General features: G+C 44.3%; 1 protein-coding gene across 12 annotated transcripts in view; it reads right to left on the bottom strand.

Moving 5' to 3' along the window:
• tbc1d32 (TBC1 domain family, member 32) overlaps nt 1–19,015 on the bottom strand; it is a 418,366-nt gene that overhangs the window by 288,913 nt on the left and 110,438 nt on the right. For all 12 annotated transcript variants that reach the window (XR_005942968.1, XR_005942970.1, XR_005942972.1 and 9 more), the window contains 3 exons: nt 2,455–2,558; nt 2,289–2,350; nt 1,790–1,940 (listed from right to left, as the gene is read on the bottom strand). Coding sequence is in view for 7 of the 12 variants with exons in the window: in XM_041187465.1 (XP_041043399.1) it covers nt 1,790–1,940; nt 2,289–2,350; nt 2,455–2,558 (317 nt within the window). In the remaining 5 variants the exon portion in view is untranslated. The remainder of the gene's footprint in view (nt 1–1,789; nt 1,941–2,288; nt 2,351–2,454; nt 2,559–19,015) is intronic.

Raw genomic sequence — 19,015 nt, 5'->3', positions numbered from 1 at the left:
AACCTCTGTCCTTCCTAGCCAAACATGTCTCTCCATATTCATTTTTGTGTCACCTAATTACTTCCCCATGTACTTGCTGCATATGGAAACTGACTGCTTCAGTATCTGAGAAGTCATGAATGGTGCTGAACAATATGCAATAATCCGTGAACATACCCCTTCTGAACTTAAGATGAAGGGACGGTTGATGAAGCAGGTGAGGATGGTTGGGCCTAGGACACTAACCTGAGGAACTCCTGCAGCAATGCCCCAGAACTGAGATGATTGACCTCCAACAACTACAACCATCTTCCTTCATGCTAGGCATAACTCCAACCAATGGAGAGTTTCCCCCTGGATTCCCACTGATTTCAGTTTTGCTAGGGCTCCTTCATGTCACACACAGCAAATGTTGCCTTGATGTCAAGGGGAGTCAGCCTCACCTCAGTTCTTCCATTCAGTTTTTTTGTCCATGCTTGGACCAAGGCTGTAACGAGGTCAGAAGCTGAGGGGCCCTGGCAGAACCCAAACTGAGGGTCATTGAGCAGGTTATTGCTGAGTAACTGCCACTTTATCGCACTGTTGATGACACTTTCCATCACTTTGCTGATGATCGAGAGTAGACTGATGGAGGGTGTCGTGGGCTAGGTTGGATTACTCTTGCTTTTCGTAGACACAGCAAAGTGGACAATTTTCCACATAGCCGGGTAGACCAGTATTTTAGCTGTACTGGAAAAGCCTGGCTAGGGATGCTGCTAGTTCTGGAGCACTAATCTTCAGTACTATTGCTGGAATGTTGTCAGGGCCCATCAGCTTTCCAGTATCCAGTGCCTTCAGCCATTCCTTAATATCACATGGAGTGAATTGAATTGGCTGAAGACTGGCATCTGTGATGCTGGGGAGCTTAGGAGGAGGCCAAGATGGATCATCCATTCAGCACTTCTGGCTGAAAATTGTTGCAAATGCTTCAGCCTTGTCTTTTGCACTGATGTTCTGGGCTCCCCTATCATTGTGGAAGAGGATATTTGTAGTGCCTCCTCCTCTAGTTAGTTGTTTAATTGTCCAACACCACTCATGGTTAGATGTGGCAAGACTGCAGAGCCTCAGCTCTAATATGTTGGTCACGGGATCGCTTAGCTCTATCTCTCGCATGCTTCTTCTGCTGTTTGGTGTGCAAGTAGTCCTGTATTATAACTTCACCACATTGACACTCATTTTAAGATATGCCTGGGCCTGCTTCTGGTTCCAGCTGTGGCAAACTTATGACCTGCCTCCTTACCCTGCCCCTTAAAGTGGAAAACCATCACTGACAGAAACTGCAAAGAAAAAATACTCAGCCTGAAGCATCAGCAGACAATAAGTAAAGGATATGCCTTTGGGCAGAGAACAAATGAAGGAATAGACCACAGAAAAGTGCAAAAGAAAATGGAGAGTGAGGCTTGTATGTAATTTATATAGAATTTTGAAGTGGTAACACAGTTGCAACTATTTTAAAGTACATGGAGCTATGTAATGTCTGCAATTAAAATGGGGAGGGGTTCTTAAAGTGCATCCAAGGAAGAAGTTGCAGCGCTAGATAATAATGCATGCAAAGTAAGTGACCTGAACTTCAGACAGTAATTGGGTAATAGTGACCAAAATCCAATTAAATCTGCATTGAAAATTGGTAATAGTGCAGTCCAAGATTGTGTGTGCAAATTCCATGATTCTATTCATTTGTCAAAAGTCAACCCTATAGTAGAATTATCACTGCTGTTTTAAGGTTCACTGTTTGCTATCACTATGGTTCTTTTATATTAATTATCTTTACCATCCACTTATTGAACCAGGAAGCTTTTGTATCCAACAATGCCAGAAAATAGACAGGTTCCAGTGCGTGGTGCGAGGTTTCAGCTCTGAGACTCTGTTCATGAGTTATTGACAGCAATGACAGAGTGCTCTCCACTATCTCCTCCATAAACCTTTAGAAAATTGAAAATCCGAGATTTACAACTGTTGTTAATGCTGTGGCAAATTCTTAGCTGTGAATCACATAGATATGCAATACAGTATTATTCATGCTACTTTTTTAAGCTGACAAGCTAAGCAATACATTTTACTTTTGCAGGAAAAGTTCCATAAGCAGAGTATTTCAAGGTTTTTCATCTGACAAAATTTTTGTATTTGAATTTTTTCGGATATATGTGATTAAGTGTTCTGCTATTCAGCACAATAAACCACAAAAAGTAAATGGTTAAGTCTTTAGTTATAATGTAAAATAATGCCCATTAGTTCTAATCCATAAAATCTCAACAAATTTATAAACATACTTCTCTGGATGACGTATCCAAAAGGATGGAACTTCTTTCTGGAACTCATTAAGGAGGCGAAACTGTAAGCAACATTAAGATTTTTAAATTTTAATAAAAGTTTACAAAATACTGATTATTATAAAATATAAAAAGTACAACTTGCATCAACAAACATTAAGGCTACCTTTTTAAGTAACCGTACAATTTCAGGGCTTGTTATATCTATGCCAGCAGAAAGTGTGGGAACTGGGCTTTGCTGCGAAGTAAAGCAGGACTCCAAATGCTTAGCTACAAGAAAACAAATATAACATTAAGATACATATTAAAAGAATACTCCATTAAGATATGAGGCAAATTGCCAAAATTAAATATGTAATATAAGTAAATAAATCTTGTCATAAGTTCAACATTTTAGATCATTAAGAAGATTTGCCTAAACCTTGCTACCAAGCCATTCTGGGTGATGAACATTGAAGTCCCCAACCCAGGGTACATTCTCTGACCTTGCTACCTTCAGTGCTTCCTCTAAGTGGCATTCAACATGGAGAAGTACTCATTCATCAGCTGAGAGTGGGCAGTAGGTGGTAACCAGCAGGAGGTTTCCTTGCCAATGTCTGACCTGATGCCATGAGGTTTCATGGGGTCCAGAGTCAATGTTGAGAGCTGCCAGGGAACTCCCACCTGATTATATACCACTGTGCTGCAATCACCGCTGTCTGTCCTGTCGATGGGACAGGGCTTACCTAGGAATGGTGATGTGGTGCCCTGAACATTGTCTTTAAGGTATGAAAGGGAGTAGGAACATAGGAGCAAGAGTAGACCATTCAACCCATCGAGTCTGCTCTGTCATTTAGCTAGATCGTGGTTGATCTTCTACCTCAACCCCACCTTGTCGCCCTATCCCCCATATCCTTTAATATCATTGGTATCTAGAGATCTATCGGCCTCTGCTTTGAACATACTCAATGTCTGAGCCTCCACAGCCCTCTGGGATAGAGCATTCCAAAGATTTACCACCTTCTAACTGCATAAATTCCCCCTCATCTCAGTCCTAAATGGCCTACCTCTTATTCTGAGACTGTGTCCCCTGGCATTAGACCCCCAACAGGGAAACATCCTTCCTGCATCTACCCTGTTGAGCCCTGTAAGAATTTTGTACATTTCAATGAGATCACCTCTCATTCTTCTAAATTTCAGAGAATTCAGGCTCAGTCTCCTCAATCTTTCCTCATAGATTAATCCGGGGAATGAGGGGATTGTCCTATGACCATGTCAGGCTGTTGTTTGATTAGCCTTTGGGACAGCTCTCCCATTTTTGGCACAAGGCCCCAGATGTTAGCGAGAAAGACTTTGCAGGGTTGGACGTGCCATTGTCGTTTCCAGTGCCTAAGTCGATGCAAGGCGATCCATCCAGTTTTATTCCTTATCAATTTTCTGTAGCGGTTTGGTACAACTGAATGGCTTGCTAGGCCAATTCAGAGGGCAGCTAAGAGTCACCAAATGGATGACAGTCTGGAGTCACATGTAAGCCAGGACAGGCAAAGTTGGCAGATTTCCTTTCCTAAAGGGCATTCATGAACCATATGGACTTTCATGACGCCCAATGATAGTTTCATGGAACCATTACTGAGACTAGCCTTCAACTCCAAATTTTCCTTTTAGGTAATTGATTTTTTAAGATTAATCAATCAAGTTCAAATTCCACCAGTTGAACACATAGCACACATGGCATTAGCCTAGGCCTTTGGATTACTAACCCAATGACATTACCACCACCATCTTCCCTTATCAGTAACTTATTAGACTTTCAAGTAATTTATAAAGAAAGCTAATCCTAAACAGAATTAAGTTCTTCTCTGTCACAAACATGCTACAAGGATGGCTTTAAACAGCACATATCGTAACCGAATATCTAAGGAACTGGCTGTAATTTTCAACATCAATACAAATCATTTGTTGTTTTACTTCCCATCCTATCAAACATACATAGAAAACACTTGGTGAGGATGACATGAGTACACAAGTTTTGTTGCTCACAAGCAAGATACAGTTTGTCACTTAGTGACTCAGTTGACACACAAACTTTATGACACATCTCCATATTATTTCGTTTCAACAGCATGTTAATTAATTAAAATGAAAATTCATTAGTTATTTTAGAAAATACCATATTATGGTGATGTCCACTGTGATTTTCTTTAGCCCTACCAACCCTCCACTTTGGTGCTATTTACTCAATGAAGATAGGATAGATATTCCTGCCTCTGTGCTTGGATGAAAAATCAGGGAGGCCTCCTTACAGGCATACAATCCTCCTGCCCATTTTATTTCTACTTGCTGCACCAGGTAATCCAAAATACTCACGTACAGCAGCAGGGATATTTGTGCAACTATTGCCATGAAATAACAGAAATATTGCTCATGTAAAAAAAATGAAGGCCAGGATTTTGTGCTCAGCAGCAAATAAATGGCACTCACCATTCATCTGCTGATGGTTACCCACAAGGTTTTGTAGGCTTTTAAGAGCAGGCTCCAATAGTTTCCGATTCAGCGCAGCGCCCTCTATAGGGATCTGTGGAATCTGAGTGCACAGCAAGGAACAGCCCAACTCTTCAAGCAATCAAATCAAAGACTCCCTCAGCTATGCAGAAAGTATTAATTAGATAAAAATTATGCATAAAAGCAGAATAAAAATTGGGATGGACAGATGGTGTTAAACAGATAAAATGCTAATCAACCTTGGAAGGAATGAGAATGAGACTCCACAATTCCAAAATTGAAAAAGTAAATTTTCAGCACCAATCAGGTTGTTTGGTAATTCTTACTCCTTAATGCACCAGCTGTAACTTATAATGGCATCCTTAATGGAGGACCTAGCGCTCAAGTGTTCTAATTTCATGCCATCGCATGACTTTCAAAGCCAAGTCTATTGGTGAGAACTATTATAGAGCGTTCAGTGGAAGAGCAGGTATTTCTGAAAGATTTCTACTTTTAAAAGTGCATGTGCAAATGCTGGATGCTGCTGCCCAACTTCCTCTGTAGTAACACTGAGAACAAAGTCTCACTGTTGTTATTGCTGCAGAATCCAGGCCCTTAACTATATTCTTACGTAAATATTTTTCCATCCTACTTTTCGGTGCTAGTTACTTCTGATGCTAAATTTTCATTTATTTTGTTTTATCTTTCCTCTTTAAACCAGACCTTCCCTATTTGTCTAGTAAGCTGTAGAACCATTAAAATTTCATCATAAATGCAGGCTATTCCACCCAGTGGTGCATGTGCCAGTGCCACTTTCAAATTTAAGCTACCCGCACACTCATTCCATTTTGCAGCACTTTCCTCGTGCTTTAACATTTTTCCATAATCAAGAAACTATTTGCCTGAAAAGTAAGTCTTCTAACCTACCCTATAAACTAAAAGGTGCAATTCTAAAGGCATGCAAAAACAGGGACACCAGAGCTACATGTGCACAAATCACTGAAGGTGGCAGGGCACGTTGAGAAAGTTGTTAAAGGGGCATATGGAATCCTGGGCTTTATAAAAAGAGGCATACAGTCCAAAAGTGAAGAAATTATGATGAACCATTATATAAACACTGATTCAGACTCAATTGGAATAGTGTGTCCAATTTTAGGCACAACATTTTAGGAAGGATATGACGACTTTAGAGAGGGCACAGAAAATATGTAAATAAACTGGTCCAGGAATGAACTATTTCAGTTATGTGAATAGGCTGGAGAAAATGGGTTGTTCTCCTTAAAGAGAAACCTGAGAGGAGATTTGATAGAGATGTTCAAGATCGTGACGGATATGCACACAGTTAATAGAAATAAACTGTTTTTATTGGTAGAACAGTCGAGAATCAGGGGGCACAGACTTAAAATGATTGGCAAAATAATCAAAGAAGGCATGAGAAAAATCTTTTATCCTGCAGCGAGTGGTTAAAATTTGGAATATGCTGGTTTAAAGGGTGGTGCAGGCAGATTCAATCTTGGCTTCCAAAAGAAAACTAAACAAGCGCCTGAAAAAATAAATCTGTAGTGCTATGGTGAAAAAGCAGTGAAAGTAGCACTAACAGAGAGCCAACATGGGTTTGTTAGGTTGAATAGCCTTCTTCTGTGCTGCACCTATTCTAGGATTTCCATTTCCCACTTTTTCTTCTGTTGCTATCTTTAATTTGTGGCCTTATGCTACTGATTTACTGTTTGGTGGAAACAATACTGTTTATCCTTTCAAATCTTTCTGAAATTAAGAGAAATGTTCAAAATTCTCTTTAATTTTCTCTGCTCTATTGAAATCAATCCAAATATTCAAATCTCTGATTTAACTGTATTCTTCTGTCCTTGGTACCTTTTCAGTAAATAATATGGGTTCAAAGATCACCTCATGTCTGCAGCTGAAGTTAAATAAACGTGGGCTAGAGTTTAAAAACAAAAGATAAAAACAAAAAACTGCGGATGCTGGAAATCCAAAACAAAAACAGAATTACCTGGAAAAACTCAGCAGGTCTGGCAGCATTGGCAGACAAGAAAAGAGTTAATGTTTCGAGTCCTCATGACCCTTCAACAGAACTGAGTGAATATTAGGAGAGGGGTGAAATATAAGCTGGTTTAAGGTCGTGGGGGGGGGGTGTTGGGAGGAGAGAAGTTGTGGTGGGGGGGGTGTGGTTGTAGGGACAAGCAAGCAGTGATAGGAGCAGATAATCAAAAGATGTCACAGACAAAGGAACAAAGAGGTGTTGAAGGTGGTGATATTATCTAAATGAATGTGCTAATTAAGAATGGATGGCAGGGCACTCAAGGTACAGCTCTGGTAGGGGTGGGGTGGGAAGACTAGCAGGGCTTAAAAGATTTAAAAAGAATGGAAATAGGTGGGAAAAGAAAAATCTATATAAATTATTGGAAAAAACAAAAGGGAGGGGGAAGAAAAGGAAAGGGGGTGGGGATAGAGGAGGGAGTTCAAGATCTAAAGTTGATGAATTCAATATTCAGTCCAGAAGGCTGTAAAGTGCCTAGTCGGAAGACAAGGTGCTGTTCCTCCAGTTTGCGTTGGGCTTCACTGGAACAATGAAGCAAGCCAAGAACAGACACGTGGGCAAGAGAGCAGGGTGGAGTGTTAAAATGGCAAGCGACAGGGAGGTTTGGGTCTTTCTTGCAGACAGACCGCAGGTGTTCTGCAAAGCGGTCGCCCAGTTTACATTTGGTCTCTCCAATATAGAGGAGACCGCATTGGGAGCAACGAATGCAGTAGACTAAGTTGGGGAAATGCAAGTGAATGCTGCTTCACTTGAAAGGAGTGTTTGGGCCTTTGGACGGTGAGGAGAGAGGAAGTGAAGGGGCAGGTGTTGCATCTTTTGCATGGGCATGGGGAGGTGCCATAGGTAGGGGCTGAGGAGTAGGGGATGATGGAGGAGTGGACCAGGGTGTCCCGGAGGGAACGATCCCTACAGAATGTCGCCAGTGGGGGGGGGGGGGGGGGGGGTAGCATCACACTGGAGTTGGTGGAAATGGCAGAGGATGATCCTTTGAATGCGGAGGCTGGTGGGGTTGTAAGTGAGGACAAGAGGGACCCTATCATGTTTCTGGGAGGGAGGAGAAAGCGTGACGGCGGATGTGCGGGAGATGGGCCGGACATGGTTGAGGGCCCCGTCAACGACCATGGATGGAAAACCTCGGTTAAGGAAGGAGGACGACATGTCAGAGGAACTGTTTTAGAAGGTAGCATCATCAGAACAGATGTGACGGAGGCAAAGGAACTGAAAGAATGGGATGGAGTTCTTACAGGAAGCGGGGTGTGAGAAGCTGTAGTCGAGGTAGCTGTGGGAGTCGGTAGGCTTGTAATGGATATTGGTGGATAGACTATCACCAGAAATTGAGACAGAGAGGTCAAGGAAGGGAAGGGAAGTGTCAGAGATGGACCACGTGAAAATGATGGAGGGGTGGAGATTGGAAGCAAAATTAATAAATTTTTCCAAGTCCCGATGAGAGCATGAAGCAGCACCAAAGTAATCATCGATGTACCGGAGAAAGAGTTGTGGGAGGGGGCTGGAGTAGGACCAGAACAAGGAATGTTCCACATACCCCATAAAGAGACAGGCATAGCTGGGGCCCATGCGGGTACCCATGGCCACACCTTTTATTTGGAGGAAGTGAGGAGTTAAAGGAGAAATTGTTCAGTGTGAGAACAAGTTCAGCCAGACGGAGGAGAGTAGTGGTTGATGGGGATTGTTCGGCCCTCTGTTCAAGGAAGAAGCTAAGGGCCCTCAAACCATCCTGGTGGGGGACGGAGGTGTAGAGAGATTGGACGTCCATGGTGAGAAGGAAGCGGTTGGGGCCAGGGAACTGGGAATTGTTGATATGACGTAAGGTGTCAGAGGAATCACGGACGTAGGTGGGAAGGGACTGGACAAGGGGAGAGAGAAGCGAGTCAAGATAACAAGAAATGAGTTCCGTGGATCAGGAACAGGCTGACACGATCGGTCTACCGGGACAGTTCTGTTTGTGGATTTTGGGTAGGAGATAGAAGCGGGCTGTCCGAGGTTGGGCGACTATAGATAATCTATCAGATATCTGATATCTGAGAGTCGCCCAACATCGGACAGCCCACTTCTAGCTCCTACCCAAAATCCACAAACAGAACTGTCCCGGTAGACCGATCGTGTCAGCCTGTTCCTGCCCCACGGAACTCATTTCTTGTTATCTTGACTTGCTTCTCTCTCCCCTTGTCCAGTCCCTTCCCACCTACGTCCGTGATTCCTCTGACACCTTACGTCACATCAACAATTTCCAGTTCCCTAGCCCAAACGGTTCCTCTTCACCATGGACGTCCAATCCCTCTACACCTCTGTCCCCCACCAGGATGGTCTGAGGGCCCTTAGCTTCTTCATCGAACAGACGCCAGAACAATCCCCATCCACCACTACTCTCCTCCGTCTGGCTGAACTTGTTCTCACGCTGAACAATTTCTCCTTCTACACCTCTCACTTCCTCCAAATAAAAGGTGTGGCTATGGGTACCCGCATGGGCCCCAGCTATGCCTGTCTCTTTATGGGGTGTGTGGAACATTCCTTGTTGCAGTCCTACTCCGGCCCCCTCCCACAACTCTTTCTCCGGTACATCGATGATTACTTCGGTGCTGCTTCATGCTCTCATCGGGACTTGGAAAAATTTATTAATTTTGCTTCCAATCTCCACCCCTCCATTTTCACGTGGTCCATCTCTGACACTTCCCTCCCCTTCCTTGACCTCTCTGTCTCAATTTCTGGTGATAGAGTGTCCATCATTATCCAATACAAGCCTATCGACTCCCACAGCTACCTCGACTACAGCTTCTCACACCCCGCTTCCTGTAAGAACTCCACCCCATTTTCTCAGATCCTTTGCCTCCGTCACATCTGTTCTGATGATGCTACCTTCAAAAACAGTTCCTCTGGCATGTCGTCCTCCTTCCTTAACCGAGGTTTTCCACCCACGGTCGTTGACAGGGCCCTCAACCGTGTCCAGCCCATCTCCCGCACATCCGCCCTCACGCCTTCACCTCCATCCCAGAAACATGATAGGGTCCCCCTTGTCCTCACTTACCACCCCAACAGCCTCCGCATTCAAAGGATCATCCTCCGCCATTTCCGCCAACTCCAGCATGATGCCACCACCAAACATATCTTCCCTTCACCCCCGCCCCCGGCAGCATTCCATAGGGATCGTTCCCTCTGGGAGACCCTGGTCCACTCCTCCATCACCCCCTAATCCTCAACCCCTACCTAGGGCACCTCCCCATGCCCACGCAAAAGATGCAACACCTGCCCCTTCACTTCCTCTCTCCTCACCATCCAAGGGCCCAAACACTCCTTTCAAGTGAAGCAGCATTTCACTTGCATTTCCTCCAACTTAGTCTACTTCATTCGTTGCTCCCAATGCGGTCTCCTCTACATTGGAGAGACCAAATGTAAACTGGGCGACCGTTTTGCAGAACACCTGCGGTCTGCCTGCAAGAAAGACCCAAACCTCCCTGTCGCTTGCCATTTTAACACTCCACCCTGCTCTCTTGCCCACATGTCTGTCCTTGGCTTGCTGCATTGTTCCAGTGAAGCCCAACGCAAACAGGAGGAACAGCACCTCGTCTTCCAACTTGGCACTTTACAGCCTTCTGGACTGAATATTGAATTCAACAACTTTAGATCTTGAACTCCATCCTCCATCCCCACCCCCTTTCCTTTTCTTCCCCCTCCCTTTTGTTTTTTTCCAATAATTTATATAGATTTTTCTTTTCCCACCTATTTCCATTTTTTTAAAATCTTTTAAGCCCTGCTAGTCTTTCCACCCCACCCCTACTAGAGCTGTACCTTGTGTGCCCTGCCATCCATTCTTAATTAGCACATTCGTTTAGATAATATCACCACCTTCAACACCTCTTTGTTCCTTTCTCTGTGACATCTTTTGATTATCTGCTCCTATCACTGCTTGCTTGTCCCTACAACCACACCCACCCCCCCCCACAACTTCTCTCCTCCCAACCAACAACCCCCCCACCTTAAACCAGCTTATATTTCACCACTCTCCTAATATTCACTCAGTTCTGTTGAAGGATCATGAGGACTCGAAACGTCAACTCTTTTCTTCTCCGCCAATGCTGCCAGGCTTGCTGAGTTTTTCCAGGTAATTCTGTTTTTGTTTTGGGCTAGAGTTTGCTTGCTTCTCCATAACTAAGTGACTCTTTGTTAAAGTGCAAAAGGACAGAAAAATGTTGAGCAAAGTGAAAACTTTTAAAGCTGTACTTAAAGCCTTCTCAGAGCAATCATTAGCTGCAGCAAAGATAGAGTAAGTTGCATCATAATGAGAAGCCAGTATGCATTTAGGGAGGTGAAGCAAGGTCAAAGCTCCATTCATCCGCAACAGTACACAGTCTTACATAAAATGATAAATTGTATTCTTTGATTAAAGTTCTTTGTGGCAAACGATCATCAAGTCCAATGCTCTCCAACGTACAAGCGAGGTTATCTTCAAAGTCGGGACAGAATACTAATTTGATGTCTGGTTCAACAAACCATGAAGGGTCATTTGCATGGAGGCTAGAAAAACTAGTGAGGTCTGTAAGGCAAATTGAAAGCTTTAAATGAACCAGTTCAATGGAAGCAGACTCTGAGCTGAATTACCTAGCTGAGGGTAGAACAGCAAACGTAGATAGATGGTTTATATGCCGAGTTCTTAAAAATTCTAAATGGGGAAGGGAGAAAGAGGGAAACAGCAATGTGCTTGGGAAAAGTGCTAGGAACCAACTCAGAAGGGCCTCTGAGTTGCCCTTCTCCAACTGCAGGAAAGGTCTCTATTTCAGCCATGCAACTCTAGTTGCAGTCCACATCGCACAGTCCAGTTATGCACTTCTTCCACCAAAAGGATGATTCCAGTAAACCCAGAATGTATTGCGGGGTCTCCAGTATTTCATAAGGTGGTTCATTGCAGCACGCATATCTGATACTCTGAAGTTTCATGGAATCTCTTCTTCTTAGGCAATCCCTCGGAATCGAGGATGACTTGCTTCCACTCAGGTTAAATGAGTTCCAAGATGGTTGATTGGTACAATGCACGATCTGCAGACTCTGTCACATGTAGGGTAGGTAAAGGGTTGAATAGATTAGTGGTTTGAAGGGTTGTGCCCTCTCTCTTACACTTTGACTTTGCCGCTGCACGTTGCCGAAGTCTCTCAATGTGCTCAATATCTTCCCAGCTAAATCTTCTCCATTTTGATCAGTCACAAGCCAGGGACTTCCACGAGTTGGTAGGGATATTTGGTCCCTTCGGGGGTGCTCTGAGATCCATAAAATGGTACCACTATCCTCCTGAGAGTCTTCTGCCCAAGTCCTGAGTAAAACTGGAGTCAATGGGAATCAGGGGGAAAACTTGATTGGAGTCACACCAAGCACAAAGGAAGATGGTTGTGGTTGTTGGAGGTGAATCATCTCAATCCGGGGACATCGCTGCAGAGCTTCCTCAGAGTAGTGTCCTTGCCCCAACCATTTTCAGCTGTTTCATCAATGACCTTCCTTCCATCATGAGATCAGAAGTGGAGATGTTTGCTGATGATTGTCTCAACTCCTCAGATGCTGAAGCAGTTCATGTCCAAATGCAACAAGACCCAGACAATATCCAAGCTTGAGCTGACAAGTGGCAAGTAACATTCACGCCACACAAGTGCCAAGCAATGACCATCTCCAACGAGAGAGAATCTAACCACCGCTCCTTGACATTCAATAGCATTACTATCACTGAATCCCCCTCTATCAACACCCTGGGGGTTACCATTAGCTGGAAACTGAACTGAACTGGCCATATAAGTACTGTGGATACAAGAGCAGGTCAGAGGCCATGAATTCTGAGATCAGTAACTCACCTCCTGACTCCCCAATACCATCTATGAGGCACAGGTTAGGAGTGTGATGGAATACTCCCACTTGCCAGGATGAGTGCAGCTCCAACAACACTCAAGAAGCTCACCCAATCCACAAACATTCACTACCTCCACCACCAGCACAGTGACAGCAGTGTGTACCATCTACAAGATGCACTGCAGCAACTCACCATGACTCCTAGACAGCATCTTTCAAACCTACGACTGCTACCATCTAGAAGGACAAAAGCAGCAGACACATGGTAATACTACCACCTGGAAGGTCCCCTGAAAACTAATCACCATCTTCTAAGTAGTTCCTATGCCTCTGGCCAAAATCCACTGGTCACCTTAGGAGATGGATCATGGTTATTAGCGCCTCTACAGGTATAATGAGTTTAGATGGCTCTCCCTTTGTTAATGGACAAGTCTGGGGAGACAGATTGCCTGCTGGCCCCTGGTTTTGTTGATTGTAATGTGCCTTCAAAATGAGAGCTGTGAGATACCACAAGGATAAAGATTGTGCTTTTATCCTGTAACTGCTGTTGGAAATTTCCAGAAACTGTAGCTAACTTGTGAATCATGTGTCCTAAAGGAGCCATGTTTTGGTTTAGCAAAGTCCACTCTTTAAATAAGCAAAAAGTAAGGTTTGACTTAAACAGTACACAATCTCTTGCATGTTGTACATCTCTTACAGTCTGCACTGAGAGATGATAAGTGAGACTTTTAAGAGTTAATTTATATCTAAAGTCTAGTTTTTTCCTTAATTTAGCAATTAACTAAAAATTACTCTTAGGTTTAGAGAGGTTAAGTTTTATTCCAGCTTTAAGGCAGGAGTACACAAACTCTAGAGCAGCTGCAGCTAGTTAATTAGGTAACTAGCTTAAACTGGTTTTCAGAATCTTGAATCACTTGTTTTTCAGGCAGCATAAAAATAAATCTTCCTCAGTGCTTCCTCAGTGTTCCCAGTATAAAGTGAGAGTTTGGTGAGCGAGGGAGTTCAGTGAGGGAAGTGCTTCTTTCTTTTTCCAGCCTCCAGTAGTTGGCTGTTCTTTGGTACAGGGTAAGAGGCTGATTGGTGAGTAACTGGTAAGGTGTTCCATTCTACTTATTCTAATTGTAATAAATAGTTTTTAAAGTTACAGTATTGCAGCTCAGCTCGGCTGAGTAGAAAGTACATCCAGCGGTATATGGGAAGTCATGGATGCACCAAGTGTCCTAGACAAACACATCTGCAGGAAGTGTCACCAGCTTCAAAAGCTTGAGTTCTGGGTTTTAGAACTTCAGCAGTGGCTGGGCTCACTGTGGTGCATCCATAAGGCAGAGAACTATGTGGATTGCATGTTTAAGGAGATGGTCACACCACAGGTTAGGAGTGTACAGATAGAGGGAAAGGGTGACTGCCAGGCAGTCTAAGAGAACCAGGCAGGTAGTGGAGGAACCCTGGGTCCATCTTGCTTGCTAATCAGTTTTCCATTTTGGAGACTGGTGAGGGCAATGGTTCCCCAGGGGATTGTAGTCAGAGCTAAGTTCGTGGCACCATGGATGGCTCAGCTGAACAGAAGAGGAGGGAGAAGAGAGGAAGAACAATAGTGATAGGGGATCTGACAGGTGTTTCTGCAACTGTAAACGTGACTCCAGGATGGTATGTTGCCTCCCTGGTGCCAGGGTCAAGGATGTCACGGAGTAGCTGCGGGGAATCCTTCTTGAGGAGGGTGAACAGCCAGAGGTTGTGGTCCACATTGGTACAAACAACATAGGTAGGAAGAGGGAAGGAGGTCCTGAAAGCAGATTTTAGGGGGTTAGGAAGGAAAGTAAAAAGCAGGACCTCAAGAGTAGTAATCTCAAGATTATTCCCAATACTATGTGCTAGTGAGCATAGGAATAGGAGGATTGAGCTATTGAACATATGGCCGGAGATTTGTGTAGGGGGGAGGGCATCAGATTTCTGAGGCATTAGGACCAGTTCAGAAGCAGGTGGGACCTATACAAGGTGGACAAGTTACACCTTAACAGAATCTAATAGTAATTATGGAAACATGGCTGCAGGGTGACGAGCACTGAGAACAGAATATTCAAAGTTACTCGACATTTAGGAAGGAGAGGGAAAAGGAAGTGGTGTTGTGCAGATAATAAAAGATGGGATCAGTATGTTAGTAGGGAGGAACAAAACGTGGAATCTGTCTGGGTGGCGCTAAGAAGCCGAAAGGGGCAGCAAATATTGATGGGAGTTGTTTATAGAACACCAAATAGGAGTCGTAGTGTGGGGCATAGCATTAATGAAGCAATTCGAGAAGCATGTAGCACGGGTAACACAGTAATCATGGGTGCCTTCATAGGACGAGTTTCTGAAGTGTCAGGGATGGTTTTCTAAAGCAGTGTGTTGAGGTACCGACTAGAGAACAGGCTATTTTGGACCTTGTGTTATGTAACAAAAAAGGGATAAGTAATAATCTTGTTGTAAAAGAACCTTTAGGGATGAGTGACATTATACATTATTTTACATTGTACTTGAAAGTGAGGTAGTTCAATCTGAAGCCAGGGTGTTGATTTAAACGAAGGAAATTATGAAGAATGAGAGGCAAATTGGCTGAGGTGGATTGGGAAAACATATTAAAAGGTATGACAGTATATAGGCAATGGATAGTCCTTAAAGAATTATTTCATAGTTTACAGCAACTATACATTCCTTTAAGGCTCAGAAAAAAAGCCAGTCAACCATGGCTAAGAAAGGAGGTTAAGGATTATAAAAGAAGAAAAAAAGGCCTATAAAGTTGCCAGGCATAGTAGTAAGCCTGAGGATTGGGAGCATTTTAGAATAAAGGAGGACCAAGAAACTGGTAAAGAAAGGGAAAATAGAGTATGAATGTAAACTAGCAAAAAACACAAAAACAGGCTGTAAAAGTTTCTTTAGGTACATAAAAAGGAAATATTTGGCTAAGACAAATTTGGGTCCATAACAGCAAAGTCAGGTAAGTTTATAATGTGAAATACAGAAATGGCAGAGAAGCTAAATAATTACTTTGTGTCTGTCTACACTGAGGAAGGCACAAGAAATCTCCCCGAATTAGAGATCCAAGGGACTAGAGAGAATGAAGTAAATTAGAATTAGTAAGGAGGTTCTATTGGAGAAATTAAAAGGGACCGAAAGTTGAAAAGTCCCCAGGACCCGATATTCGACTTCCCAGAGTGTTAAGAGCAGTAGCTATACAGATAGTGGACGCATTGGTGATCATTCTCCAAAATTATATAGATTCAGGAAAGGTTCCTGCAGATTGGAAGGTACCAAATGTCACCCAACTATTTAAGAAGGGAGGGAGGGTGAAAATGGAGAACAGCTTTAAATTAGTAGGGAAAATGCTAGAATCCATTATAAAGGATGTGATAAATGGACACTTGAATAATAATGAACTGATTCGACATAGTTAATGCGGATTTATGAATGGAAAATCATGTTTGACGAAACTTTTGGGAGTTATTTTTGAGGACATTATGAACAGAATTGATTAAGGGGAGTGTTGGAAGTATATACCTGAATTTTCAGAAGGATTTGGATAAAGTGCCCCACAGGAGGTTGCTTAGGAAAAATTATAGCACATGGGATAGGAAGTAATACACTGACATGAGTTGGCTAACAAGCAGCAAACAGAGTAGGAATAAACAGAGAGATAAAAACAAAAAAACTGCGGATCCTGGAAATCCAAAACAAAAACAGAATTACCTGGAAAAACTCAGCAGGTCTGGCAGCATCAGCGGAGAAGAAAAGAGTTGACGTTTCGAGTCCTCATGACCCTTCGACAGAACTTGAGTTCGAGTCCAAGAAAGAGTTGAAATATAAGCTGGTTTAAGGTGGGTGTGTGGGGGGCGGAGAGATAGAGAGAGAGAGAGGTTGGGGGGGGGTGTGGTTGTAGGGACAAACAAGCAGTGATAGAAGCAGATCATCAAAAGATGTCAACGACAATAGTACAATAGAACACATAGGTGTTAAAGTTAAAGTTGGTGATATTATCTAAACGAATGTGCTAATTAAGAATGGATGGTAGGGCACTCAAGGTATAGCTCTAGTGGGTTTTTTTTTATATAATGGAAATAGGTGGGAAAAGGAAAATCTTTATAATTTATTGGAAAAAAAAGGAAGGGGGAAACAGAAAGGGGGTGGGGATGAGGGAGGGAGCTCACGACCTAAAGTTGTTGAATTCAATATTCAGTCCAGAAGGCTGTAAAGTCCCTAGTCGGAAGATGAGGTGTTGTTCCTCCAGTTTACGTTGGGCTTCACTGGAACAATGCAGCAAGCCAAGGACAGACATGTGGGCAAGAGAGCAGGGTGGAGTGTTAAAATGGCAAGCGACAGGGAGGTTTGGGTCATTCTTGCGGACAGACCGCAGGTGTTCTGCAAAGCGGTCGCCCAGTTTACATTTGGTCTCTCCAATGTAGAGGAGACCACATTGGGAGCAACGAATGCAATAGACTAAGTTGGGGGAAATGCAAGTGAAATGCTGCTTCACTTGAAAGGAATGTTTGGGTCCTTGGACGGTGAGGAGAGAGGAAGTGAAGGGGCAGGTGTTGCATCTTTTGCGTGGGCATGGGGTGGTGCCATAGGAGGGGGTTGAGGAGTAGGGGGTGATGGAGGAGTGTACCAGGGTGTCCCGGAGGGAGCGATCCCTACGGAACGCCGATAAGGGGGGTGAAGGGAAAATGTGTTTGGTGGTGGCATCATGCTGGAGTTGGCGGAAATGGCGGAGGATGATCCATTGAATGTGGAGGCTGGTGGGGTGATAAGTGAGGACAAGGGGGACCCTATCATGTTTCTGGGAGGGAGGAGAAGGCGTGAGGGTGGATGCGCGGGAGATGGGCCGGACACGCTTGAGGGCCCTGTCAACGACCATGGGTGGAAAACCGCGGTTAAGGAAGAAGGAGGACATGTCAGAGGAACTGTTTTTGAATGTAGCATCATCGGAACAGATGCGACGGAGGCGAAGGAACTGAGAGAATGGGATGGAGTCCTTACAGGAAGCGGGGTGTGAGGAGCTGTAGTCGAGATAGTTGTGGGAGTCGGTGGGTTTGTAATGGATATTGGTGGACAGTCTATCACCAGAGATTGAGACAGAAAGGTCAAGGAAGGGAAGGGAAATGTCAGAGATGGACCACGTGAAAATGATGGAGGGGTGGAGATTGGAAGCAAAATTAATAAATTTTTCCAAGTCCCGACGAGAGCATGAAGCGGCACCGAAGTAATCATCGATGTACCGGAGAAAGAGTTGTGGAAGGGGGCCGGAGTAGGACTGCAACAAGGAATGTTCCACATACCCCATAAAGAGACAGGCATAGCTGGGGCCCATGCGGGTACCCATAGCCACACCTTTTATTTGGAGGAAGTGAGAGGAGTTGAAGGAGAAATTGTTCAGCGTGAGAACAAGTTCAGCCAGACGGAGGAGAGTAGTGGTGGATGGGGATTGTTCGGGCCTCTGTTCGAGGAAGAAGCTAAGGACCCTCAGACCATCCTGGTGGGGGATGGAGGTGTACAGGGATTGGACGTCCATGCTGAAGAGGAAGCGGTTGGGGCCAGGGAACTGGAAATTGTTGATGTGACGTAAGGTGTCAGAGGAATCACGGATGTAGGTGGAAAGGGACTGGACAAGGGGAGAGAGAAGGGAGTCAAGATAACGAGAAATGAGTTCTGTGGGGCAGGAGCAAGCTGAGACGATCGGTCTACCGGGGCAGTTCTGTTTGTGGATTTTGGGTAGGAGATAGTCATCCAACCTCGGACGGCCCGCTTCTATCAGGTTGGAAGCTGTGGGAGGGAGATACCCAGAGGAGATGAGGTCAGTGACAGTCCTGGAAACAATGGCTTGATGTTCAGTGGTGGGGTCATGGTCCAGGGAGAGATAGGAGGAAGTGTCTGCGAGTTGACGCTCAGCCTCCGCGAAGTAGAGGTCAGTGCGCCAGACAACAACAGCACCACCCTTGTCAGCGGGTTTGATGACAATGTCAGGGTTGGACCTGAGAGAATGGAGTGCAGTAAGTTCAGAGAGAGACAGGTTAGAATGGGTGAGGAGCAGAGAAATTGAGACGACTAATGTTGCGCCGACAGTTCTCAATGAAAAGATCAAGAGAAGGTAAGAATCCAGAGGGAAGGGTCCAGGTGGAGGGAGAATATTGGAGATGGGTAAAAGGATCCGTTGAACTGGGAGAGGACTCCTGCCCAAAGAAGTGAGCCCGGAGACGAAGACGGCGGAAGAAGAGTTCAGTATCATGCCGAGCCCGAAATTCATTGAGGTGAGGGCGTAAGGGTATGAAACTAAGTGCTTTGCTGAGCACTGAACGTTCAGCATCGAAGAGGGGAAGGTCAGGGGGTATAGTGA

Source organism: Carcharodon carcharias, chromosome 5 (assembly GCF_017639515.1).
Source record: "Carcharodon carcharias isolate sCarCar2 chromosome 5, sCarCar2.pri, whole genome shotgun sequence".
Taxonomy (NCBI): Eukaryota; Metazoa; Chordata; class Chondrichthyes; order Lamniformes; family Lamnidae; genus Carcharodon; species Carcharodon carcharias.
Note: the sequence above shows the minus strand (reverse complement) of the source record. Positions and strands in the feature narration are given on the sequence as shown.